The 27,980-nt window shown below is 43.3% G+C and overlaps 1 protein-coding gene and 2 long non-coding RNA genes across 5 annotated transcripts in view; 1 reads left to right on the top strand and 2 right to left on the bottom strand.

The window, feature by feature from the left end:
* LOC309512585 overlaps nucleotides 1-27,980 on the bottom strand; it is a 65,423-nt gene that overhangs the window by 8,215 nt on the left and 29,228 nt on the right. The gene's annotated exons all lie outside the window — the stretch shown is intronic.
* LOC309509887 (sterile alpha motif domain-containing protein 9-like) lies at nucleotides 272-27,855 on the top strand. The gene is made up of 4 exons (XM_082184857.1): nucleotides 272-349; nucleotides 430-509; nucleotides 22,899-22,962; nucleotides 23,047-27,855. The coding sequence occupies exons 3-4, from the start codon at nucleotides 22,959-22,961 to the stop codon at nucleotides 27,618-27,620; spliced, it is 4,578 nt and encodes a 1,525-aa protein (XP_082040983.1). The 5' UTR covers nucleotides 272-349; nucleotides 430-509; nucleotides 22,899-22,958; the 3' UTR covers nucleotides 27,621-27,855.
* LOC309512769 lies at nucleotides 18,222-22,881 on the bottom strand. Of its 3 annotated transcripts, none has more exons than XR_014211180.1 (3): nucleotides 20,591-22,881; nucleotides 19,518-19,584; nucleotides 18,222-18,335 (listed from the first exon to the last, which is right to left on the bottom strand). It is a non-coding gene; the product is annotated as an uncharacterized lncRNA (long non-coding RNA). The 3 variants fall into 3 exon arrangements; XR_014211181.1 differs by lacking the exon at nucleotides 20,591-22,881 and adding an exon at nucleotides 20,416-20,534; XR_014211182.1 differs by lacking the exon at nucleotides 20,591-22,881 and having other exon boundaries at nucleotides 19,518-19,809.

Below are 27,980 nucleotides of genomic sequence, written 5' to 3' on the forward strand. Positions count from 1 at the left end.
GCTGTTAATTAATATTACACCGTAAAATAAAGTGTAACCAATACTTGTAAATCGACAAGAAGGCAAACATTGTGTGCCTTTGGGCGCTTTTTTTCTCTGTGTTCAATGATATTACTTATTACTTATGATTACTTAAATATCATCTTTATTATTTTACATTGGTGTTAATATACATAGCCTATAGCTATAGGAAACTTTTCCTCTCATTTTCAGGAAATCGAAAGTTAAGACCTTGCGTAACAGGTAGGCTGGGCTATAGTACCTGTGTATCACACAGTGTTGATGCTGGGCAGAGCTGAAGGCAGAGAGTGCTGCGCACGCACACACTGTGACACTCTTCATTTATCGGGTAAAACTTGTGAAATGCAAATAATCTAACAATTTTGTATAATATATTTGATTTACATGGCATTTACACATTGTTCAAAGGTTTGTCCCTTTGGAAGATTGGTCTCTTCTCGATGCAAGGACGGCGGCTGAATCCCAGACAGTGCAGAGACTCGACAACTGTGAGTTTGTTTGTTTAATCCCAAAATCGCAATCTCGATTCAAATACACACGAGCTTATTATTCCTAAATGACAACAATTCAACTGTGTCTATTAAACCTTTGACAAGTAGGACGATGATCACACATTCAAACTTTCAGATATGCGCTGCCATTGAGAAAGCAGTTGTCATGAACTAGCTTCACAAACAGGCTTTTCAACCACACAGTCATTATTTCTGTCTTACAATAGCTCAAATTGCAGGGACGGATGCCCCTATTGACAGCTTGCACACCGTCAGACCCAGGGAAATACATTATTTATATATTTCAAAGAATAAATTTTTCTAACATTTAACGTTTTCTTCGCGCCAAATATCCGGATTCCAACTAGCTGCGCCCTTTTTATGTTATTACAAAAATGGTTAAATAGCTGTCTATGACGCATTTAAGAAACACTTGACACTTCCGTGTTTTGACAGAGAATTAACTCTTAAATTTAAAACCCAGCTGACTCCGACTAGTTTAGAAAAGACACAGCCATACAAGGTAAGCTATGGTTTTTAGAATGGCCCGCCGTGGCAAGGTTATGCAATATTAGCATGTAATATTTGTGAGCAAGGGGTTTTCTGAAATGTACATAAGCCCCATGTACTGTATTAGCAATGTCAGGTTGTCGATACAGGACTCATTGTGATTTCTCTTCCTAATAGGTTGTTATCAGGATTTGGGTTGGATCTCTCTCCTGATTTGTTTTTGGTCCTTGTACCAAAAACAAGGCAAATGGCAAATGGCAAATTTCCTATGCACTTACAGTATACAGTCTTGTGGACTTACAATTGGGGTTGCCAACTTCTGGAAAGGAAAATAAGGGACAATAGTGGTTCTTTATATGAAAATATGGGACACTTAAAATATTTGTTCTGTACCACACAGGGAATGTAATTTAAAGGGGTGGTATAATGCCCTTTTCACAAGATGTAAAATAAATCTCTGATGTCCCCAGAGTGTGTGTGTGTGAAGTTTAGCTCAAAAAACCTCACATATATTTTTATATAGCATGTTAATGTTGAAGTTTTGTGTCTGGCCCTTTAAATGCAAACGAAAACCAGCAAAAAAATAAAACGAATTCTGTAATGTCATTTCTAGATGAATGAATGTAAGTAATCATATACCAACCTTTTTCTTTCTTTTTTTTAACTCTGGGTGACTTTTACCTTGCCATCGTTGTTTTTGCCGTGATTCAATGAGAATGTAATAACAGTCTCTCTTTAACTCTTACGGCAGCTAGGCGAGAAAGATGAAGAGGTAGATCCAATTGCAGCATTTTAATTTTATTCTAAAAAACAAAATTATGATAATCCAGAGAGAGGAACACTGGAAAAAAATTTAATTATGTTTTATTAATAAAGTTCGGGAGGAGCACGTTCAGATAATTAACATAATTAACACTGGTGGAGAGCATTCAGTTAATCAACCATAAGAGGTATAATAGGCATCAGATTAGTGTAATAGGCATAATACATTAGTGTAATAGACAGTTTATCAGCATGGAGGGATGCTGATAAACTGTCAACAAACGGAGATTTGTTGACAGTTTATCAGCATCCCTCCACCACCCCTTCTCCACACTTCTAGATCGAATCACTTCGATACACGGGGGAGTACTCTGGGTTCGGGTCAAATTCCGAGCTCGGAGCCCTTCCCTGGACAACACAACAAATACGCATAAAGCTTTACTCCATCTAATTATATGTAAGTGTGAACTTGTGAATAGCTTTACAAACATTGGTAAAGATAATACGGGACAAAGAACTGAATGAAATTGAGGGTGTAAATACACACAAGATAACGAGAAACTAAATAAGACACCAGTGAATGTAATTAGCAACCATAGAAACAAACTAGACATGAGAACGTACTCGGTTACTAACGTAACCTCGGTTCTCTCTAGAGAGGAAACGAGTACTGCGTAAATCTTACGCTAGGGGAAAATCTCTTTTCCGCGAGATACTGAAGCCAAAAATTATCCTTAATTTTGAAATAATGTAAAACGCGTTGCGGCAGCATGCAGACACAGGCGAGACGGCTTGTGCGCCTATTGGCTGCCCTGCGGCAACTGCAGCAGCCTATCGATAAGGCCCACTCGTGACGTCAGCTCCAATGGGGGGCGCTTCGCGCCCAATACGTCACGTCCCGCCAGAATGGGCGTGGTCTAGGGCTATAAACATAGCTTCGAGAGGCTAGCTCACTGGTTTTTCATCGCCGAAGCGAACCAGAGCGTGTGCAGGCACGGCAAGATACGCAGTACTCGTTTCCTCTCTAGAGAGAACCGAGGTTACGTTAGTAACCGAGTACGTTCTCTTACGAGAGGTACTCTCGTACTGCGTAAATCTTATGCTAGGGGAAACAGTGTAAAACGCCGTGCATGCTAAGATCCAGCACCAAAGTCCCAAGGGCAAGTGCCCGGGCTCATATAGTACATGATCATAAGGGACTCACAGAGAGCCCAGGAAAGAGTGGCTAGAATAGCATCATTCCTGTAATAATATAACATCTTATAAGGAGCAGTTATACTGATGATGTGTCGTACAGTCAGGGCGACCCCCGGCCTGGACTGACGAATATAGTGGGTCTTACACACTGCCCATAGAGCTGCGCGATCCAACAGCGAGCATTTGCTCAAGCAGTTTCAGTATTCTGGCCCGAACACATCAGGGCAGACAGTACCGATTTTAGACCGAAAGCAGCTTAGCCTGCAAGGCGGGAACCTCTAGGTTATAAAACCTTATAAATGTAGACGGGGAGGCCCAGCCTGCCGCCATACAGATATCTTGCAAGGCAATCCCACTAGACCAAGCCCACGACGAGGCCACGCCTCTCGTGGAGTGTGCTCTGACTCCAAATGGGCACTGTAAGCCCTTAGAGGTATAAGCCAGCGCTATAGCATCAACTATCCAACTGGATAGGCTCTGTTTCGACACGGCAAGTCCCTTAGAACGTCCGTAGAGTGAAAACAAAGAGCTGCTCTGTCTGTCTGAAAACAGACGTGCGAGACACATAAGCTCTTAATGCTCTGACTGGGCAAAGGAAGCTTGCGTCTCCTTCCTCGTCAGAGACCGGTAGGGCTGACAGGGAATGACCTGCGCCCTAAACGGTGTGTTGAGGGATTTTGGAACATAACCGTGCTTAGGTTTGAGTATAACTCTTGAGTCATTAGGCCCAAACTCCATACACGTCGCGCTTACTGAGAGCGCGTGTAAGTCCCCTGTGCGCTTCACTGAAGCGAGAGCCAGAAGAAACACTGTCTTGAAAGACAGGTGTTTAAGATCAATCGTCTGTAAAGGCTCGAATGGGTCACCTTTCATGGCTTCCAGCACTGTAGAAAGGTTCCATACAGGGACTGAGGGAGGTCTGGGAGGATTCAGTCTCTTAGCTCCTCTAAGGAAGACGATGACTAAATCGTTCCTTCCTACTGACTGACCCAGCGTTGTTTTTGAGAACGCTGCTATGGCCGCCACATACACTTTGAGCGTGGAAGGGGTCCTGCCCTTGTCCAACAGCTCTTGTAGGAAGGAGAGAACCTCCGTCACCCCACAGTCTAGGGGCGACACGCCACGAGCTGTGCACCAGCTGGAGAACACTGACCATTTCGAGGAATAGAGACGTCGCATAGACGGAGCTCTAGCCTGCGTGATCGTGTTTAACACTCCGCTTGGGGAGGTCAGCGGGTACCCGTTGATGGCCCAAACATGAAGGGACCACAGCTCTGGGCGCGGATGCCAAAACGAGCCCTTGGCCTGAGAGAGGAGGTCCCTCCTCACTGGCACTGGCCATGGGGCAGTGCTTGCTAGCTGCATCAGAACTGGGAACCAGGGTTGGTTTTTCCAGAACGGCGCTACGAGTAGCACTGAGCATCCTTCTCTGATCCGTTCTATCACCTGAGGCAGGAGAGAGACGGGAGGAAAGGCATAGAGCGGGCGGTGGGGCCATACGTGAGCCAGCGCGTCCCTGCTCTTGGAGAAAAATTCCAGACAGTGAGCGTTTTCTTGAGACGCGAACAGGTCTACTTCCGCTCTGCCGAATTTCTTCCACAGCAGCTGGACTGTCTGTGGGTGTAGAGGCCATTCGCCTGTCGGAACATTGTTCCTGGACAGTCTGTTCGGTCCTACGTTCAGGAGCCCTGGCACATGCGCTGCTCTCGGCGAGAGCAGGTTGCGCTGAGCCCACACCAGGAGGCGTTCTGTCAGCCTGTGCAGGTTTCGGGACCTGAGGCCGCCCTGGCGATTTATGTAGGACACCACTGACATGTTGTCCGAGCGGACCAGGACGTGGTGTCCTCGTATTTAGGGACAAAAACGCGTCAGTGCGTTGTCTACTGCCAACATTTCGAGGCAGTTTATGTGTAGAAGCTTCTCCCGTTCTGACCATTGGCCGAAGAACGGTCTGCCCTTGAGCAGTGCTCCCCATCCCAAGGTGGAGGCGTCCGTAGACACTACCTTCACACTCGAGGAAGTCCCCAGGCTAACACCTGATTGGTACAAGTCGTTTGCTTTCCAAGGTTTCAGAGCTGCGATGCATTTCTGATTGACCTTGAGACGAAGCAGACCGGAAGCCCACGCTCGGCGCGGTACTCGCGCTTTCAGCCAGAACTGTAGCGGGCGCATGCGAAGCAAGCCCAGCTGAAGTACTGATGATGCTGAGGCCATGAGACCTAGCATCCTCTGAAATTTCTTGAGCGGGATAGATGCGCCGCAGCGGAAAGAGCTCGCTGCGCGCTGAATGTCTAGTACGCGCTCTGGTGACAGTCGCGCTATCATAGACAGCGAGTCCAGTTCTGTGCCCAGAAAAGATATTATCTGTCTGGGAGACAGAGAACTCTTCGCCCAATTGACCCAGATTCTCGAGGTGATCGAGCAAAATGGTCCTGTGCTCTATGAGCACCGAGTGAGATTGAGCTAGAATCAGCCAATCGTCCAAGTAGTTCAATACTCGCATGCCCTGTAGTCTGAGGGGTGCGAGCGGCTAGAGACAAGCCGAACGGTAGGACTGAGCACTGATATGCCTGGCCCTCGAAGGCGAATCTCAAACGTCGCCTGTGACGTGACGCTATTTGTATTTGAAAATATGCGTCTTTCAGATCTATTGACACAAACCAATCTCCTCGGCGAATCTGCGTGAGGGTTTTTCTGGTCGTGAGCATTCTGAACTGTTGCTTCGCAAGCACTCTGTTCAGTTGCCTTAGATCTAGTATGGGTCTGAGACCCCCGTCTTTTTTCAGTACCAGGAAGTATCTGCTGTATAGCCCTCCTTCACTCTGAGCTTGAGATAAAGGCTCTATGGCCCCTTTGCTCAACAGTTTCAAAATTTCGGCTCGAAGTAGGTGGTGCTACTTCTGTTTTTACCGTAGCTTCGACGCGCGTCACATAGCGGCGAGGGCGTCGGCGAAACTGTAGCGAATAGCCTCTTTCTATAATGTCTAGCACCCACTTCAAAACCCCCGGGTAGCCTTGCCCATGCATCTGCACGAATGGCTAGGGGCTGAATGCGGAGCGCGCTCTGGTCGCTCAGCGACAGAGGGGCTTCGGTGTGCTGTAACATAAGCGTCGCGCTTCGAGGCAGGGGGCGCGCTGATAACAGCGGGCAGATTGCCCGCGCTCGACTCCTATGCGGTGGTCAACCGAGAGGGGGGGGCTGGGCGAGTCCCGTAGGACCTGTCATGTCTATGTGTGAATGTGGGCGCGGGATAGCGGGCACATTTACAACACTGAGAGCATTGTCCGCCTGAGCAGAGCGAATGCACGTTGGTTTTGTTTTTACAGAAACCTTGAGATATGCGGAACGTAGTGTTTGTGGGTACTGGGCAGTGGGCACATTTACCACGTTTAATGCGCAATCGACCTGGGTCGATTTCATGTGCGCGAGCCCTGTGTGACGGGCTGTGTTTGTGTGTAGGAATGAGCACTGGGCAGTGGGCATTTCGTCTACATTCGTAACACCATCGGCCGTGGCCGGGACACCAGAAAATACACTCTTATGGGATTTATCTGGGTAGCCGTAAAAGCGGCGTTTGTGTGCAGGCAAGCGGGCTGCTTCGCCGACTTGTTTACTGCAGAATACACTGGAACAGTCGCATTTACTGGAACTGAACGAGCGAGAAGTTGCCATAGAAACAGAGAGCGTCAACATGCTGGCGTTTGTTTGCAGGCGTGCGTGTATTACAGCAGGCTTGTTCACTGCAATATTGACATTTCCAGTCGTCTGAACTTCAGAGGCGGAAACCATAGAAACAGAGTTTGGGTGCAGGCGAGCGGGTTGTACCACGCGCTCGTTGGCTGCAAAATACACATCTGCAGTCGCCTTTTCAGGGAACTGCCAGAGCGAGAATTGACGGCAAAAATGTGTTTTGCCGGTAGACCCGGGATTCGATCGCGGGTCTCTCGCGCGAAAATCTGATGATCTACCACTGGACCACAGAGGAAGACACATAGACATTCAGTAGCGCGAGTATTATCAAAGAGCGTCAACATGCTGGCGTTTGTTTGCAGGCGTGCGTGCAAAACAACAGGCTCGCTCACTGCAATATTGACATTTCGAGTCACCTGAACTTAAGAGGGGAATGAGAAATGTGTCAGGAGTGGAGGTCGGCCCGGCCGCAGCGGGGCTAAAAACACCCTTTTCTCCTTTCGCCAGTGACGCACGGGAACCATAGAAACGGTGTTTGGGTGCAGGCGAGCGGGTTGTACAGCGCGCTCGTTGGCTGCAAAATGCACATCTGCAGTCGCCTTTCATGGAACTGACAGAGCGAAGCATTGGCGGCATAATATATCTGCCGTTAGACCGGGATTCGAACCCCGGTCTCTCGTGCGAAAAACCTAAGATTCCACCACTGAGCCACAGGGGGGAACACAAAGGTGTGTAGATGCATGAGCATATAAGAGAGCGTCAACATGTTTTCTTCGGCGTTTGCTTGCAAGCGTGCGTGTTACAACAGGCTCGTTTGCTGCAATATTGATATTTCCAGTCGCCTAATCAGGGAACTGAGTTCTCTTTTCGCCGGTGAGTGACGCGTGAATGGGGCGCAAGGGCAGGGTAGCTTTCTTGTAACGTAAAGAAAAACTAACCCCGATCGTCCGCTTCCAGCCTCCCTTGTGAACGGCGCAGTTTGCGCGGCTCGAACAGAGGGAGAGAGAAAGCTAGCCCCGTGACCGTCCGCTCCTGACATCCCCTGTGAACGGCGCGGTTTGCGCGGCTCGAACAGAGGGAGAGCAGGTATCATCCCCCAAGCAGGCAAGGCAAGCGGGCGCACCGGCGAGCTTTGCGGGTTGGGGGGGGCGGAGGAGCAGTCTCGGAGAAGGATGCCAGGTGAGTCCTCAGAGTCACCATAGGCAGTAACTGGCTCGCAGTGAGGGCGGTCGCCGTCAGCGAGCGCGAGCGCGAGAGCTGCGTGATCCTCAGGAAAGGGGTTGAAAAAGACGCCCGGCTCTTTTAGTGCAATGAGAGTGTGTGTCGCGGCGGCGAGCACACACACATACACAAAACACAGTAGCAGAGAAAGGATATAACGCCGGATAGCGCAGCAGGAAGGCGACTGAAGGCGGCGCGGCCAGCGGCTTCAGAGTGTCGACTCGTCCCGCTGAAAGGCTTCTTCAAACGGCGCGGCTTCTCTCCGGATCCAGCGATGCGAGAGCTTCGCTGAAGAGATGAAAAATCAGTGAGCTAGCCTCTCGAAGCTATGTTTATAGCCCTAGACCACGCCCATTCTGGCGGGACGTGACGTATTGGGCGCGAAGCGCCCCCCATTGGAGCTGACGTCACGAGTGGGCCTTATCGATAGGCTGCTGCAGTTGCCGCAGGGCAGCCAATAGGCGCACAAGCCGTCTCGCCTGTGTCTGCATGCTGCCGCAACGCGTTTTACATTATTTCAAAATTAAGGATAATTTTTGGCTTCAGTATCTCGCGGAAAAGAGATTTTCCCCTAGCGTAAGATTTACGCAGTACGAGAGTAGCTCTCGTAAGAGAACAAAGGATACAGGAACTAAGACAAAGACTGCTGATGATGTAATTATACAACTGTTCAGCATTTGAGAACTTCTATGCTTTATTAAATTTGGCCAGTTTACAGTGGGAAAAAGTTTTAGATAAGGTGGCTAACTGTAAACAAATCCAACTAATCTGATGCCTATTACACGTCAAACTAAGATTGCTGTGGGGACAAAAAGTAAGACTGTTAAGTTAGCACTCTTAAACATCCGCTCACTTAAAAAAAAAAATCACTTCTAGTCAACGACTTAATAACCACAAACAACCTGGATTTTATGTTTCTAAATGAAACATGGCTAAAAGATAGCCTGGAAATCCAGACCTAAATCTAAAAGATTAATGGTCTGGCGTCGACTAATGAAAATCGCCCAGCTCGAGGGGCGGCACCAAGCATGCATTTGAAAACCTCACTGCACGCAATTGGATAACACTACGACCAATAACAACAATAAACCCCATACGCTTAGCTACCAACGGAGCTAACTGGACTCTTACCGTATCCGGTCGGCAAAACAGCAAAAACGTCCTTCTTGCAAAGGAAAGATTCGAGTGCCGTCTTCTGTTCCTGTTTTAGATAAAAAGCCAAGTCTAACTTGTTCATTGTAGGGGCCAAAGCCGTTTCAAACAACTGGTGTTCATCCATAGCCATCTTGCAATGTTTACTAATGACTTCGACGTCACAGCGCTGTTGTCATCTGTTTAGCTCGCCTCTGGCCCACCTATATCAGATAACCTGATGTGATTGGTGCAGCTCAGATCGAGGGGCATATTTAATGAGCATCATTACTCGACACCAGAGTAACTCACTGAGCAAATTCAACTTGTGCTCTTGCGAGAACTCTGGATTACCAGGGTAGCTAGAACAGTGGTTCCCAACCTTTTTTTGTCTGAGACCCCCTTTTTCCCAAGAAAATATTTTAGGGCCCCCCTTCACATTTAATGATATTTTCGCTCTTGTACAAAATATGATGTTTTCAAACAAACGGCATGTTTACTATAAACAGATATGTTTATGCACAAATAATAGCCTATAATATTGAAAATACAATAACAAAAACATTAGTAGGCCCTTTGTAATTGAAAAATGTAAGCCTAGGAGTAGCCTATAAATTTGCCCTTTTTTAAATGCAATAACAAAAATATCAGTATTCACACTTGTGTGTAGGTAAAAAAAGAATGAATATAGGCTATTACTAAATGACTTCTGTCTGGGGCCTCAATACTTGCATGTTATTTGTGAGGCTTTATCAATGTGAGGCTTTACTTTTGAGGCTTTTGGCGCTATAGCGAGCGATAATAAACTTGCGTTTATTAACAGAATAATGCGTCTTTCGGAAGAACATTGTAGCTGGAACTACTTCTCTCTCTGTGTGCGTCTATGACGAGTCACGCAGGTACTGGGCTACTCCGCAGCGGCAGCGATCCGAACCAGGGTAAAATAGTCCCAATGTAATCACTTATTATAGGTGTACCATTGTGATTCAGGATAAGACAAAAACACGGTTTGGAAAATGGATTCATGATGAACTCGCTCATTATATAAATTTTGAACAGAAAAAAGTTAAGGACTTTTATTTAATGCAAATTGCTCAAAACTTTTCAAAATATGACGCGACCCCCCACAGAGCTCGCTGAGGCCCCCTTGTGGGCCGCGACCCCCCTGTTGGGAACCAATGAGCTAGAAGACAGCTGCAGTGCAGTCCTCAATGAAACATCCCCTCCTAACTTTACTTTTATGAGTGTCTGCAGAGCGGGTAGAAGAGGTGGGGGTGTAGCTGCTCTTTTTAAAGATGTGTATCAATGTAAGCAAATATCATTTGGGAATTACCCGTCTTTCGAATATCTAGGTATTGTGTTAAAAGGTGCTCCACGCATTTTACTTATCATTATTTACAGGCCTCCAAAATACTCTCCAGCATTTGCTGAGGACTTTACAGAACTGTTATCAACAATTACCTCAGAGTTTGACTGTTTTGCCATTGCTGGAGATTTTAACATTCACTTAGATAATGCAGAGAACAATATGGCAAAATAAATCAAAACTGTTTTTAAAACTTTTGATCTGACTCAGCTTGTACACACAATCGTGGACACACTCTAGATTTACTTATCAGTAAGGGTCTAAACATTTTATCGATTGTTATTAAGGATGTAGCACTGTCTGATCATTTCTGTATTTTCTTTGATATATTGATCTCTCCTGCCATTGAAGCTGGATCTGTGTCTGTCAAGAAGAGATGCTTAAATGAGACCACTAGTGTACTATCTATGAAGGCTATATCTTTAACACCAAGCATATCTGCTGACTGTTGATTTTCTCCTTGATTCTTTTAACTCAAAAGTTAAAAGTGTAATTGATGATATTGCTCCTGTAAAAGTCAGGAAGAAGAGTGGCAGACAAAAAGCACCTTGGAGAAACTCAACAGCAGTGCAAAATATGAAAAGACAATGCAGAAAAGCAGAGTGCATGTGGCGGAAGACAAAACTTGTAGTCCATTATAACATCTACAAAGACAGCCTCCATGCTTTCAATGTGGAACTAGGCAAAGCTAGATAGACTTTCTTCTCAAATATTATAAACAGCAACAACAACACACGCACTCTTTTTGCTACTGTAGAAAGACTGACAACCCCCCCAAGCCAGATTCCCAGTGAATTGCTCTCAGACAGCAAGTGCAGTGAGTTTGATTCCTCCTTCTCTGAGAAAATCAATAATATCAGAAAGGTGATCAGCACGTCCTTGAGTTGCGCTGGGGTCAGACCACAACCTGAGAAAGTAGTCACTATGTCTGATTTCGAAGAAATTGATGGCAACATTTTGGAAGAAACTGTACAGCACCTTAAATCAACTTATGCCCTTGACGCACTTCCCACATCTTTTTTCAAAAGTGTGTTAAACTGTTTAGAAGCAGATCTTCTAGAAGTGGTAAATGCCTCACTTCTCTCTGGGAGTTTTCCAAACTCCCTGAAAACTGCAGTTGTCAAGCCCCTCCTGAAAAAGAGCAATCAGGATAATACCATATTAAGCAACTATAGACCGATCTCAAATCTTTCTTTCATAGGCAAGATCATTGAAAAAGTTGTCTTCAATCAGCTGAACAAAATCTTAAGCTCGAATGGATACTTTGACCATTTTCAATCTGGTTTCTGACCGCATCACAGCACAGAGACAGCGCTCAAAAAGATAATAAACGATATTTGCTTAAATACTGATTCAGGCAAATTATCAGTGCTGGTACTACTCGACCTCAGTGTTGCATTTGACATTGTCGATCACAACATACTTCTTGATAGGCTGGAAAACTGGGTCGGGCTTTCTGGGATAGTCCTAAAATGGTTCAGGTCATACCTAGGAGGGAGAGGTTATTATGTGAGTATAGGAGACCATAAGTCTGAGTGGACATCCATGACATGCGGAGTCCCTCAAGGCTCAATTCTTGCGCCACTCCTATTCAACCTGTATGCTCCCACTGAGCCAAATAATGAGAGAACCAAATTGACTCTGGAGTCAGGCCTTAATTTCAGTAGTCATGTCAAAGCAATAACTAAATCAGCATACTAGTTGCTGTTGGAAAGTTTTCTTTCATCGAAGCAGAGACCAGGAGACAGTTGGGATTGCGTTCAACAGAAGTTATTCTTTATTGAGAACTCCGCTGTACGTGGCTGCAGTACTTCCAACATTATCTAACGTACATAAATTGACATGGTGTCTTATAGGCATTTTAGGAGGAGGGACTTTTGAAGGTGGAGACAAATTCAAACAAAGCATGTAAATGAGTATACAGGTTAAGGAACCCGCCCCAGACCGGCAGTCTCAATTTAATCAGCATACCTATTCAAATGCTGATACTGGCCAGGAACTCCGGTTCCAAGGGCCATCCCAGAGCCATTAAAGACAAAGGTGAAAGTCTCCCCTACAGCTAATCCAATCAACCTAACGATTCACTGTCTGGGCTCCGAAAGGTGAGAATCTCAGTGATCTGACTCATTTAAAACACAATAGAGATTGCGACTTTGCTGACATCTTAACCTTAAAAGCTAAAATCAGTATTCTTCACCGTGATGTTATGTAAGGAAGCATATCTGAAATAGATTCTTAAATTTGTAACCCTTCACTGCACTCGAGCACTCGACGTGAGAGGACGCTGGCGCTGTTTATTCGCCGCTTCTCCGTCAGCTATTGCCTCTCTTGTTCCTGTTTATTTTTGTTTGCTGTACCCCTATCTCTGGACAGCCTCTCAGCTGGTTCCCGAAGCCACTTGGGCTCCTCGACCGGACTGTCGCCTCGTCGGTTAGCCACAACTGGCTGCCCTCGTTCACCCAATGCGTGGCGGCTAATCCTAGCTGCTACAGCAGCTAACCCGATTGCCTACCTCCTTCTCACAGGCAACCTCCACCAGATGCGAGCCATGTTCGAGCCGTGGATCATTTTGGCACTCACATCAGTTATTCACCTCTGTGCCCCTAGTCCACGGCTAACTGCTATCACAGAGCTCTCAGTCCCTTCGCTCGGCATCATGTTCAAATATTCAACTCTGCAACTGGTCGAACTAATCAACTACTCCATTCCATCCTGCATCCCAGTCATCAAACAGCTCGGACTTCTACGTCGACCCTGTTACATCCACAGAAGCTTTCGCCGCAAGTTTGTTTACTTTCACCACGGACAATCCATTCCATCCATCTGGTCACCTGGACGCTCTGTCGCACCTCTCGCACGTCATCAGAATGCTTCCCCCGCTGGATCACATAGGGCCGAACGCACCGTCTGGCTGCACAGAAAACCCGTACTGGACCACAGTGCTGTCCGCACTTCAGATACACCTATTCTCCAATCATTTGCAAATCCACTCATTGCCCCCCCTCAACTGTAATACCCCCCCTCCCCACCGTCCACACGCACTGCTAACCGGGACAATCTCGGATCTTTCCAGCCTGCCCTCATCCCACCACCCTCTCACCATGCCAACTTTGCCCTCCTCAACACTCGATCGCTCAATAATAAAGCCCTTGCCCTCCATGAACTAATCCTCGACAACACTCTGGACTTCCTTCTGCTCACTGAAACCTGGCAACAACCTAATGACTTCTTCTCCCTCAATCAAGCATCCCCCCCTGGCTACAACTACATCTGCAAACCCTGCCCCTCCCGCCGTGGAGGTGGCCTCGCTGTTATTTTCAATCAGAACTTCCGGATCACAGAACTCACCCTCCCCTCAGTATCATCGTTTGAATATCTCGCCTTCAAAGCTCTTTCCTCCATGACAGTCATCCTCATTTACCGGCCACCTAAACCAAATCCCTCCTTCCTCTCTGATTTTACTGAACTCCTCACACTAGCCTCATCTCTTTCTCCACGTCTGCTGCTACTCGGTGACTTAAACATCCACATAGCAAGCAACCTCCCCCACCTGCAAGCTGTCATCAGAATTCACCATTTTACTGGACAACTTCACTCTCACCCAACATGTCACATTCCCCACCCACGATAAAGGACACATCCTTGATCTGGTATGCTCCACAAACCAACCGGTGCTCGACCTTCATCCATGCCTCTTTCCCCTCTTTGATCACAAACTGATACGGTTCACCATCCCTACTCCAACCCCACGCCCCAGCCTCCTCAGAGAAATCACCTTCTGCAACCTTAAATCTATCGATCCCCACCATCTCTCTGACCTGCTGTCCACCTGGACTCAACTCTCATATCACCTGATGATCTCACAAACCACCTCAACTACACCTTGTCTACCTCCTAGGGATGCACCGAATATTTGGCCACCGAAAATTTTCGGCCGAAAATGGCCCAAAAGAGCATTTTCGGTTTTCGGCCGAAAGACTTTTATCACCGAAACAATACGGCCGAAATGTTGTGATGACGCAAACAGCAGATACCGCGACCTGCACGTGCTTGTCTGAAGCAACATATCTGCGGTGTGGACGTATTTCAATATATCTGAGAGTGACCCACGGACAGCGATTTTCAAAACACAGACATCCCAAGTCTTCCGAAAGTTCCGGGAGTCTCCCGCGAATTGATAACGGCTCCCTGATGCCCGCAAATTAGTTTAAATCTCCCGGAATCGCGAGCGAGCATGAGCGCGCATACGTAGCGCGCGCGCGGCAGAGAGAGGGAGCGAGAGACCTTGCGTGTACCAGAGCAGCCGTCATTTCTCAGAGGTGTGTGTGTTTACCTTAGCTGTTTATGGTTTTTGCAACTCACGTCCATGAGCATATAGCCTAGCTGCAGATATTATTATGGGCTATGGCAGTATTGGCCTAAATGCACTTTGTTTTTATGAGAGAACATTTAATTTTTAAACCTTTCTGCAGGCCAGTAGGCTTTTACATTATTATTTAATGTACACATGAGTGGGGTCAAGTTAAACATTTAATTGTATATACTTTGCAATGTGCTAAATAAATATTTGCATACAATTTTAATTGATTTATTCTTTGAAACTTTAATATTATTTTATGCAATTGCAATGCCTTGATTTTAGTAAAGTTAGTACACAGTCATAGCCATAAATGCAATGGTACTAATAATTGGCATCATTTCTTTCGGTGTTTCGGTTTTCGGTTTTCGGCCTTGGTTTCCTCTTTTTCGGTTTTCGGTTTCGGCCAAGAATTTTCATTTCGGTGCATCCCTACTACCTCCCTCAACACTCTGGCCCCCCTCAAAACAAAAACCTTCACCTTTAACACCTCTTCACCCTGGTATACACCTGCACTCCGGAAAATGAAACAAACTGGCCGCCAACTTGAACGTCTGACAAAAAAATCATCTCTCACAGTCCACCATGAAGCCTATAAACTCCACCTCACTGCCTACAAAGATGCCCTCATTGCTGCCAAATCTGCCTACCTCTCCACCATCCTCACCAACCCCTGTCAAAACCCCAGAACCCTCTTCTCCACAATGAACAACCTCATCAAGCGGACCAACACCCTCCCTACCTCTACTCTGGATCTCTGCAATTCATTCCTCCACTTTTTCGCTGACAAAATCAACATCATTCACCAATCTCTATCCCCTGTATCTGGCCTCCCAGTATCTACTCCAGCACCTACCACTGCCCCTCTTCTCTCCCAGTTTGACTTGGTCACCCCTCCTGAAATCTCTAAATTAATCAGCTCTTCCAAACCCACTACCTGCTCCCTTGACTCCCTCCCTACTCCATTCCTGAAGTCCTGCCTCCCCGTCCTATGCCCCTACCTCACTAACCTCTTCCACTCCTCACTCACCCTTGGAACTGTCCCTTCTGCCTTCAACAATGCCGCTTGTCACCCCAATCCTTAAAAAAACCTGGTCTGGATCCCTCCTCCCTTAACAACTACCGCCCAATATCCAACCTCCCCTTTCTGTCTAAAACCCTGGAACGTATAGTCGCCTCACAACTACAATCCTATCTTCATGCCAATAACCAATTTGAACCTCTCCAATCTGGTTTTCGCCCCCTCCACAGCACAGAAACCGCTCTCCTCAAAATCCTCAAAGACCTTCTCACATCCGCACCGGTTCCCTCAACATCCTTATCCTCCTCGACCTGAGTGCAGCCTTCGATACTGTGAGCCATAAAATCCTGCTCACCAGACACAAAGACCTTGGTATCAAAGGTACTGCACTCAGCTGGCTCTGCTCCTACCTTTCCAACAGATCCCACTTCATCTCTCTCCATAACCACACCTCTGCCACAGTCACCCAAGGTGTTCCCCAAGGCTCCGTACTCGGCCCCCTCCTCTTCATCATCTACATCTTCCCCCTTGGTCAGATACTCTGCCACTTCAACCTGGACTTCCACTGTTATGCCGATGACACCCAAATCTACCTCAGCACTAAATCCCCCCACAATCCTCCCCTCTCCCACATCAACAGACGTCAGCTATTAAAACCTGGATGCAACACAACTTCCTCAAACTCAACAGCGATAAAACAGAATTCCTCCTCATATGCTCCAAATCCACACTCGGCAAAATCAATAACCCCACTCTCATCATCGACGGCACCATTGTCTTCCCATCTCCCCAGGCCCGCAACCTTGGCGTGATCTTTGATTCCACCCTCTCCCTTGAGCCCCATATCCGTCATGTCATTAAAACCTCCTTCTTTCATCTCCGCAACATCGCCAAAATCAGACCCTCTCTCACACCCCCCACTACTGAAAGAATCATTCACGCCTTCATCTCCTCCCGACTGGACTACTGCAACTCACTACTCCTTGGCATCAGCTCTACCTACATCAAACAACTCCAACTGGTCCAGAACGCAGCTGCCCGACTCATCACCCGCTCCAAATCCTGGCTCCACATCACTCCAGTCCTAAAACAACTCTACTGGCTTCCTATCTCCCACCGGATCACCTACAAAATCCTGGTCCTCACCTACAAAGCCCTTCACCATCTGGCCCCCTCATACCTCACTGACCTCCTCTCCCCCTAACAAAACCCTTGCGGTCCCTCAGATCCACTTCAGCCGGTCTCCTCTGCATCCACAAGTCCAACCTCCGCAGTTTTGGGTACAGAGCCTTCTCCAGGGCAGCTCCCAGGCTCTGGAACTCCCTCCCCCAAGAGATCCGCACTTCTGAGTCCCTCACCATCTTCCTGTCCCGCCTCAAGACCCATCTCTTCACCTCTGCCTATCCGTAGCCCTACGCCTCCTCCATTTTCATTTGTGTTTGATTTTTGTTTTGTTTTGTTTTGCATTGTTATTATTATCTACCTGCCCTGTAAAGCGACTTTGAGTTTGTTTTTATTATTATAATAAAATGTATTATTATTATTATTATTATACTATCATCTGAAAAATATTGCAATAATTAGATGCTTTGTTTCCAATCAAGACAACACATCACACCAGTCCTCAGGTCTTTACACTGGCTCCCAGTTACATTTAGGAGTGATTTTAAATATATTATTACTGGTATATAAATCATTCAATGGCCTAGGACCTCAATACATTGCAGATATGCTCACTGAATATAAACCCAACAGATCACTCAGATCATTAGGATCATATCATCTAGAAATACCAAGGGTTCACTCTAAGCATGGTGAGTCTGCTTTTAGCTATTATGCTGGAACCAGCTTCCAGAAGAGATCAGATGTGCTCCTACAGTAGTCACAATCCAAATCCAGACTCAAAACACATCTGTTTAGCTATCTGTTTAGCTATGCATTTATGGAATTAGCACTGTGCCACTGTGCGTCCCGACTATTTTTACTGTATTTTATTAAAAAATGTATTCTAAACTGTTTTAATTATTCTTATTTATTTTGATTATTTAAATTTCTTCTATGAATTACACCTTGAATTACCATTGTGTATGAAATGTGCTACACTGTTAAAAATTTATTGTAATTTTACAGGAAATTCCTGGCAACTAATTGCAGTAAATTTACAGCAAGTAATATACAGGATTATTACTGTTTACGATTACAATAAAGTAATGTATTTATACAGCAGTGCTACTGTGATTATAGTAGCATAATTACAGTAAAATGCTGTAATTTATTTCAATTTACTGTATATTTACTGCAACTCAGTTGCCAGGAATTTCCTGTATTTTTACAGGACAGAATTAAAATTTTATATTGTAATTCAATGTACTGTATATATCCTGTTATTTGTAAATATTACAATACAATGCTGTAATTATCCATATTAGGCAATTAAAAACACAACAATGATATCTTTTTAATCTTTTATTAAAAACTGTTTTCTTAGGAGGGTGTAAACAGGTGCGTTGAGCCCGTATCTCTTCTCTGCTTTGCAGCCCGTCTGGGAGTTGATTCCACAAAAAGTTCTGAAAACCGAGAGAGAGGAAAAAAAGTTTTAAGTTTTCATATCTGTTAAATAATTACAAATACTGTGTAAAAAAACAAAAGTAACCTATTCCTACTTTCTCATAAACGAAAATGATTTTGATGTATTTATTTAATATTAACAACTTAACTTAACATTTAGAATTACATTGGCTTTTACATTGTTTTTTGTAAATATATAATGTCATTGTATGCATGCACTGTATATCGAATGACGCTTTGGACAAAAGCATCTGCTAAATACCTTAACCACACTTCAAAATGTTTTATTTAATTAAATAATGAAAGTCGTAATGTTAAACTGATGTCCGTCAGACTCTTCTGTTTACACATAAATTTCCTGCATGGGAATACCAACTTAGAACATAGAACAGACACTTAACAGTAATAGCTGGGTCTCCATCCAACTTTTTAATGCACATTTTAACCATTTGAAAAAGAAATCCTGACCTAGAAATGGATAAAATTCACAATATATTTACAATCAGAGTTATATTAATAAACACCCTGATGCTTCTGAGCTTTATAATGGCAGTGGATTGCAACATCAGTTTGAAGCTCAAAAAAGTGCATCTATCCATCATAAAAGTGCTTCACACAGTTCTGAGGGGTTAATAAAGGCATTCAGAAGCAAAGCAATGAGTTTGTAAAGTTTTAAATATTAATATTTTTCTTACATGAAGTAAAATTACTAGCTTCCGGCCAAAAGAACAACAGAATTTACTCTAAAGCGCAACTTATGCAACGTACTGCTGATATTTACACTACGCCATGACGCACCACGCTACTTCTGACGTCATAAGTTGCGTAAGTTGCACTTTGAATGCAAGTAGACTACATATGGCTGTTTGGCCGTAAGCTAGAATTTTACTTTGTGACGTGTTAAATATGGATATTTTTCTTACACAAACTCTTCGCTTCAGGAGGCCTATTTTAACCCCTCAGAGCCGCGTGGGGCTCTTTCATGATGGATAGATGCACTTTTTTGAGCTTCAAACTGATCCACTAACATTATAAAGCTTGGATGTGTCTGTTTGTTTGTTTGTTTTTTGTATAACTCAGATTGTATTTGTCTGAAAGAATGGCTTGAAGGTAAGTAAATCATGGGGTAATTTTCATTTAAAAGTGAACTACCCTTTTAACAAAATAAGTGAAGAATATACCTTGTACAGTTAAGCAAGGTGTGCTGGGTAGGGTCTCTCTCTGGATATCAGCAGCTGTGGCAGAGGGCTAGGGAATAAAAAATGTAAACATTACCAAATGTATTACCAATTACACAACAAATACCAATTACAAATCTATTATTATTTTAATATTCCATACAGTCTGCCAGGCAGCCACATATAATTTGAGACAAACAAAATGGTTAACTTGATTTTAATACTACTGATAATTTGCTGCCTTCTCTGAACACAAAGAGAGCAGTGAAAGCCTTTCAACAGAACCAAGGCTTAAAAATATTTAATGACAATGAGTTTATTTTAGATAAAGACAGCTTACTTTCACCCTGGTTGGCCAAGCACAAAGTAAAGTTATAACATCTGAACATACCAGATGCTATATTCAGCTTTTATCACAGTTAACGTTATAGCTAACTTACAGAATTAAATGAAGATACCAACATTGTCATTTAATTAAAGCCCATATTTCAATCTCGTTATTTGAAATATTAATTAAATTACAATCCTGGTATCTTCGTTTAATTCTGTAAGTTAAGTAATGTTATTCAGTGACCGTAAAATCTACAAGCTACGTTTATGCTAGTGTGCAAACCACGACTTCAAGACCCCCGATTACAAGACAGCAAAACAGAAGTCCTAATAACGTTACAACAGCCTGTCCAGTAGCAAGTGTAATCAATGCAATAATAACCTGAGCTAAGGAAGCTTACCGGGCTAACATTAATGCTTATTTTTACAGTCTGGGAGAACGTTATTTGAGCTATCGTCATTGTGGTGGTTTTCCATTAACGTTACGTTACAAGCTCGACTCGATTCTACTCACCATGTTTGTTTTTCCATTGTGAATATCTAGTGTCTTGTACCTGATGTGGTAGCTTACCTTTTTCCTTATGGATTGAGCAAGACGCCGCCACTTCACCGGGGTCAGTTCAGGTTGTTTATACCGGGAGTGAGCGAGTCGAGTCGGGGCGAGTTGAGCTAACATTATAGGGATCTAACGTGCCTAGCTAATGTCACTGAAATATACCAAACGAAAAATTGTGAATATCTCATACCTTGCACCTGCATGTGGTCCTTTTCCGTATGGATTGAGTAAGAAGACGCCACCTCACTGCGGTCAGTTCAGGTTGTTTTCAGTCGACTCGTCACTGAAGCTAATGTCACTGAAATATACCAAACGAAACAATCAGCAGCACTCACTCAAATCAACGGTATTAATATATCCATATACTTATAAAATAGATTTCATGTTAACGTTTCATACCTGAGATGTGTTCTTCTTCCAAAAATGTTTGATTCTCTGGTACCGTTGGCCGCGCAATTTCAAAATTCAAACAGCAGCGATCCCACAATGCTATGCGGTGGCTGTAAAATAATGCTTCTACAGTGTAGTTACAATAAAATTACAGGACTGTCCATAAATTTCCCATCATGCATTTGCATTTACAATAAAAACATGAATACAACATGTTGTTGTAAAATTTATTGTAAAAATTACATGAATTGCTAACAGTGATAAACTTGCCTTGCCTTGCCTTGCCTTCAGTGCAATTTTATCAAACGGTACCTGAAATGACAACTCACAAAATTGCTAGACATATTCCTCAATTGATAGGTTACGCTGCTTAAGATACAAGAGTTGGTCGACTGGGCCCATGATGGTTCTGGATCTAAAGAGACTGCTGGATCTGTAGTTGGCAAAGTCTTCTGTTACGGACTGCTCCGAGACTTGGGTTAAAATCCAAATGCAGCTTTTTGGGCAATCCAGAATCATAATCCATGTAACAGGCAATTGGTCATAACACCGTTCAGATAATCAACACCAGGGCAGAAAACACAGGCAAACAGGGCAATCCATGACAATAGACAATATAAGATCAAAACTAAGACATGGGGAACCAGGATACAAGGGCTCAGAATGTCAGTGTAACATTGAACATAAAAGACTTCGCAAAGAATGACAGAAAACACAGGTAACATCCACATCAATGCCTGGACCCAAAAATTCCCAGCAGATCATTGCCCAGATCATAACACTGTTTCCATCAGCCTGCTTTCTTTCCATAGTGCATCTTGCTGCCATCTCTTCCCCCATGTAAAAAACGCACATGCACCCAGCCATCCACCTGATCTAATAGAAATCAGACCAGGCAACCTTCTTACATTGCTCAATGGTCCAGTTCTAACTCTCATGTGCCCATTTTGTATGTGCTTTCGGCAGTGAACTGGGGTCATCATGTAGCCTGACTCCTTTCTGTCATGCACTCTAAAAAAAAGATGGTTCTTTAAAGGTTCTTTACACGCAGTAATAGTTCTATTTAGTAGCGTATCATCCTGAAGAACCCTTTATATGCTGAAATTGTTCTTTGTGTTAGAGTTTAGGGTTCTTTATTCTCGCCTTTTTGTTTTTCAAAGTAGCTTAAAGTAGCTAATTGACACAACATGCTGTTGTTGTTTTTTTAAAATGTAAAACCCAAATAGAGACAACAAGATTTAAGACCAGGCAGATAGAGGGCTAAAAAAAACAATGTTAATGAATAATTTCTAAAAAATTATAATAATCATAGTAATTTTAATAATATGAAGATACTAATGTTAATGAAAATAAATATCATTGAAAAGGGTATTTAAAACCATTAAGGTCTTATATAGCTTTTTTAAAGTATGGTTCTTTATGGAACCTTGTAAAAAGGGTTCTATTTAGCAACAAAAAGGGTTCTGCTATTGTTACAAGCCGACGAACCCTAATTTGGTACTGTTTAGAAACATTTTTCTTAAGAGTGTGGGCAGCATTCAGTTTTTCAGCAATTTTAGCTACAGTAGCTCTTCTGTGTGATCGGACCAGAACGGTGAGCCTTTGCTCCCCACATGCATCAGTATGACCTATGACCCTGACAATGGTTCACCAGTTGTCCTTCCTTGCACCACTTTTAGTAGGTACTAACCACGGGACAACCCAAAAGACTTGCCATTTTGGAGATGCTCTGACCCAGTCGTCTAGCCATTACTAATACTTATATATTTCACTACTTGAAGTAGCATCTCTGACAGAAGTTCTCCATGCTCCTGTGCATGTCCATGCAATCACCTGAATAATTGATATTGAAAATCTATAATGTTCATACTTTGTTTATGATTTTTTGTTTATGGTATGACTATTTATGAATCTATAGCATGCACTTTGTTATATAGATGTGATGCATTAGCAATAAACAGTTAAATAAATTAATGCAACTTTTTGTTTACTCACTCCTGTACAGTTATTTAATGATGAAATTAATCTGAAATACAAAATTCAGATGAGTGCATTGTTGACTGCTTAAAAATGTCTCTGCTTTAACAATCTCATTTCTATTCTTCAAGGTCTTCAATGTAAAGGTGTCTACATTTGTCCTGTGAATGATCATTAGAAGCCATTAAACAATGGGCAAGTATAATGTTGTTTTACAGCACTTACCAGATATTGTTTTAAAGTAAAATATCTCACCTTGGGCTATTTTTTGGTTTGCAGAAAAGCCAGAGGATCCTCCACTGGAGACATGGAATGAGTCTATGGTGAGCATCTGGTTAAGATCAGTAGGAATTAAAGAAACATACATCGAAAAACTTCATGAAGAGGAAGTAGATGGTCGGATCCTACGTGAACTATCAGAAGAATATCTGAAAAAAGAGACTGGAATGAAATCCGGGCCTGCGCTTTTGATAATCAAAAAAAGAGACGAGTTAGTAATTAATTCACAAAAAGCCCAACGACAACATGATAATTTACACAAAGAGTCTTCTGGAAAAAATGACCATGGAGCAAGTGCAATTAAAAGTATTGACACAAGAGCCGATGTCAATGAAGAGAATAACAAGGAAGAAGATTCTGTACTTGTGCTAACAACAAAGAGAGATTCAAAACTACGACCTTTTGATATGAAAGGTGATTTTACATATGTTAAGAACAGTGTACTCTTACCAGAATCAGGGGTTAGTGATTTTATTATTCCGTGTCATGAGTACAAGTCATTTGCCACTGCTGCAACACTGGACCGTCAAAGACTACAGGCCAAGTTCGCAAAGGAAGTGCTGAAGTTTGCTACTGGTTGTATGAATGTTCGTACAAATGGCACAATACATTTTGGTGTCATGGACAGTAGAGGTGACACTGGTTATGTACATGGTGAAATCATTGGTGTTCCTGTCGAGGAAAAAGATGTATACTATGATTCATTAGATTACATTGAGAGGAGTTTCTCTAGCTCTGATAGCGCACTTGTACGACTATGTATTGGTGAACCTCAGTTTGTTAAAGTAGTTGGTTCAAACAGCAACATGGAACACTATGTTGTGGAGGTTGATATTAAGCCAGCAGTGAGCATAGTGAAGAATAAGGTGTTCTCTGTTAGCCTGCCAAATTTTAATGAGAAGGCAAACAAAGTTCAGTTTGAGAAGAAAACCGCTTATCGGAGAGTGGGTTCTAAAACAGAACCAGTGGCTGACCTGAATGAGTTCTACCAACAGATCAGTTTTAGGGATGCTCAGAGAGAAGAGGCAGAGAAAACTGATAATTTCACAGCACCAAAACTGTGCCAGAACCTGGGAAAAAAACTCAAAATGCTCATAACAGGTGGAAATAAAATAATGGACAAGGAAAAATGGCACATACTTGTCACCAATCGATTTCAGGAGAAGGATCTGCAACACATTGATTTTTTGCTAAACATGAACATCTTCTGTGTGTTTGACTTTGATCCAGATTCCAATGTGGCGGGTTTATGCCATGAATACAATAAGCACCATGTAGTGAACCGCCATTTCATGCAGAACTACAAAATTCCCAGCGGCTTGAGCATCCGAGACTTCGAGAGTCATCTGCGTCTGTTTGATCAAACCAGCTGGATATTTTGCAATGGGCGGAGCGATTATAAAGGCAACGAGCCTCCCTGTGATGAGAAGACCTGGGTCAAAACAAAAAGAACCCTTCTAAAAGATTGTGTGTCACTGATCTGCAAAGATATCTTGCCAAAAGGAACCTTTCAAGTGATCTTCTTTCTTACTTCCCCTGTTGACATACCATTCCTAAACACGTTCTATGAGTTCTTCACTGACATGGAAGGACATGAAGACATTATCTGCCTTACTGAATCGGAGGAGAATTTCAAGGACTGGCAGAGGTTTGCTCTAGGATCCTGTGACATGGAAACAGTAAACAGTTCAAGTGTTGTTGGGATGACAGTAAGTCAGGTAAATGCAACCCTCCAACAGGTCCAGCCTACAACTACACGGGCCACCAAACGATTACCGATCCATGTCAAAGGGGAGTGTTTCCTTGAGACACGAGAGGAGGAAACAAGATGTTCATTGGAGATTCTGAGTCTAAACCACTGTGAAGAAACTAGTCCCGATGTCATGGAATCTGAAAAGATTGAGCAGCAGTTTTACCATGGAGGAAAAGTAACTTGGATGAATCTCTGGCTTGCGGATAAAAAAATAATTGGGGAGGTTATTCAAAGAGATGCTTACAATGAAGTCAACAATATGGTGAAAGACTGTCTTTGTTGGAGTTTGGATCGGGCACCCATCAGCTGCATCAACATATACCATCATCCTGGTAGTGGTGGCAGTACAGTGGCAAGGCAGGTACTATGGAATAATCGAAGCGATCTAAGGTGTGCCGTTGTAAATCATTCAAAATCTGCATCGGTTGTTTCAGAAGATGCAGTTTGGCTTCGGGAATACGAAGAAAAAGATCCCCAAAAATGCCTCCCTGTTCTTCTGCTATTTGAAGACTGTGATCAAGAGTATTTAGAAGATGTAAAGAATGAATTGGAAGTGGCTGTCAATACCAAGAAAATAGCACGTGGAACTCTCTGCTTCATTCTGCTAAGTTGTAGGCGATCGCACAATCCAGAGAAGATGTGCAAGGAATCACCTCAACAGAATGTTTCTATTACTCATAAACTTTCAGAGACCGAAAAAAAGCAGTTTTCCAAAAAACGACAAAGACTTGAAAAGCAGTTCAAGCCAGAATTCATTCTAACATTTGTCCTGATGAGTGAGGAATTCGAGAGCCACAAAATTGCTGAATATGTGAAGTTGTTTGTCAAGCATTTACTGCAAGACATTGACCACAAGTCTGTTGTTACTAAGCTTGTTTTGTATGTGGCATTGCTCAACACTTATGTGCAGAACTCATTCATCTCTCAGTCACATTGCGAAGCTCTCCTGGCTCTGTCCATCTGTGTGGATAGGTTTCGACGACATGCCTTTGAGACTTCTCTAAGTGAGCAAGCTAAATTGGTCTTGATACACTTGAGGGATGAAAACACCTACATTAACTCCGTCAGAATCATTCATCCACTGGTTGCAAAGGAAATCCTCCAATTTCTGGGTGACAAACAACAACAAAGTGATCTTGCTTTGGATCTTCTCAACAATGATGTGCTGTTTGAGCACAGGTTTGGTAAAGATCAGTACATGAAGTTCTTGCGAGATCTGTTCATGACACGCCACAGGATCAGCAAAGGTGATCAATTTGACAGCTTTTTCTCTCCCCTAATTGAGCATGTGAGAGAGAAAGAGTGTCCAGATAAAGCCATTGAGCTTCTAAAAGCGGCTTACAAGCGTTTTAATGAGGATGCGTTTTTTGCTCAGCAACTGGCTCGACTTAATTACAAACATGACAGATTTGAAGAAGCAGAAAAGTGGGCAAAAACTGCAGTAGAGAAAAGGCCAAAGAATTCCTACATTCTTGATACCAGAGGTCAGGTGTACAGGCAGTGGTTTGCAGCAAAATGTAAAGCCATGGAGCAGGATGAAAAAACACCTGAAAACACAGTAGATGCTTTGGAAACGGCACTAAAAGCCATTGAATGTTTCCAGGAATGCAAGAATGCAGCAGTTGAGGACAATGAGACCATGAACAATGCTGGATTTGTTGGATTAGTAGAGGTAGGATGTGCATTGCTGAATCTAATTCGCAGTCTTCATGTGTTCTCAAAAAGAAAGTCTTCAGAATTAATTAAATACCTCCTTACAGATTACATTCCTGTTGAGATAGAAGAACCATGGGAACAGTATCATTGGAAGCTGAAAAACCTCCAAAAACTAATGATGGAAGCACTGGAATGGATTTCGGAAGACTTGAGTTACTTCCAGACTGACCTGAAAACTGATGAGGAGAAGACATCTGACACTGTTGAGAGGACCAAAAAGCATCCAATGCACTGGCTGGTGAATAAGTCTTTTGCTTATGGCAAATACTTCAGTGGTGCTTCTCTTATTACAGATCAAAACCAAGGGTACTTAAGTCCTCTCATGAAACGCATGTTGATTTATTATCATGGTGGAGGAAACATCACAACAATTTTTTCCCTCCTAACAAACCAGAAAGATGGCAACCCTGTGAGTGTTCTGGAGCGAATTATTTCACTTTACCCAAGCAATCCTATGAGGGCACAAATGCTACCAGCAGACCTTGTCAAGTACATAGCATCCCACTTTGCTTTAAGTTGCCTCTCAACTCAGTCTTCTAAGCTGGCTGCATTTCAGGATCTACAAAGACTGAGTCACCAATTTCCTAAAGAGAAACTGAGATGCTTGCCAAGTGCTCTTTTCTTACTTGTCTTACTTTTCTGGCCAGAAGAGCATGACACAGAAGAGGAGAAAGAACACAAGTATGAAACTGTTCTCTCTGCTGTTGAACATCTCCAGAAAAACTACGACAAGAAACTGAAGGACATCCCTCCAAGGAAAAAGAGGATCTTCACTCATTTTTTCCTGAGCAATGGAACTGGATTTGAAAAGTTTGTCCACAAGAGCAAGGTTGAAACAATCACAAAACTACTGTCTGTTTCAGAAAAACGCCTGAAATGGTTTAGTGGAGAAGTTTGGAAAATGCCAGAAATCTCTAAATTGCTGAGATGTGTCACAGGCTGGACGGAGGATGAGAAGGTTTTTCTAGAGGGTCCCAAAGGAATGAAATTTCATATCCCAGCTCTCAAGTCATCCTCAGTACCCCATAACAATGAGAATGTCACATTTTACCTGGGCTTCACTTTTAAAGGACCTGTTGCATACAACATTACCGTACAAACATAGACAAACTTATGTACGTTTGGGATAGACAAGGCAGATGGCCCAATATCTGTCTTTAGGTGCAAATTACATTTAAGGTGGAGAAGATGTTTAAGTCCTGTGTAGCTGAAAAACCATTTTCCCTGGTATATTAAAATCAGTACTGTACATTGATTTTGAGAAATAGTTTGTTATTCTATTCAGTGGGATTGGTAACTTAATATATATTTGTGTACAATTAACTGTATTTCCCTCACAGATGTCATAAATGCATTTAGATTTACTGAGATATACTGAGATTGTATTTCAAAGTAAAACTTTAAACACAAGATGTTGTCTGTATGTAGACACTGCAAATGTTTTATTGTAGCTCTTTTTTCAATA

Source organism: Leuciscus leuciscus (assembly GCF_965113295.1).
Source record: "Leuciscus leuciscus genome assembly, chromosome: 1".
Lineage (NCBI taxonomy): Eukaryota > Metazoa > Chordata > Actinopteri > Cypriniformes > Leuciscidae > Leuciscus > Leuciscus leuciscus.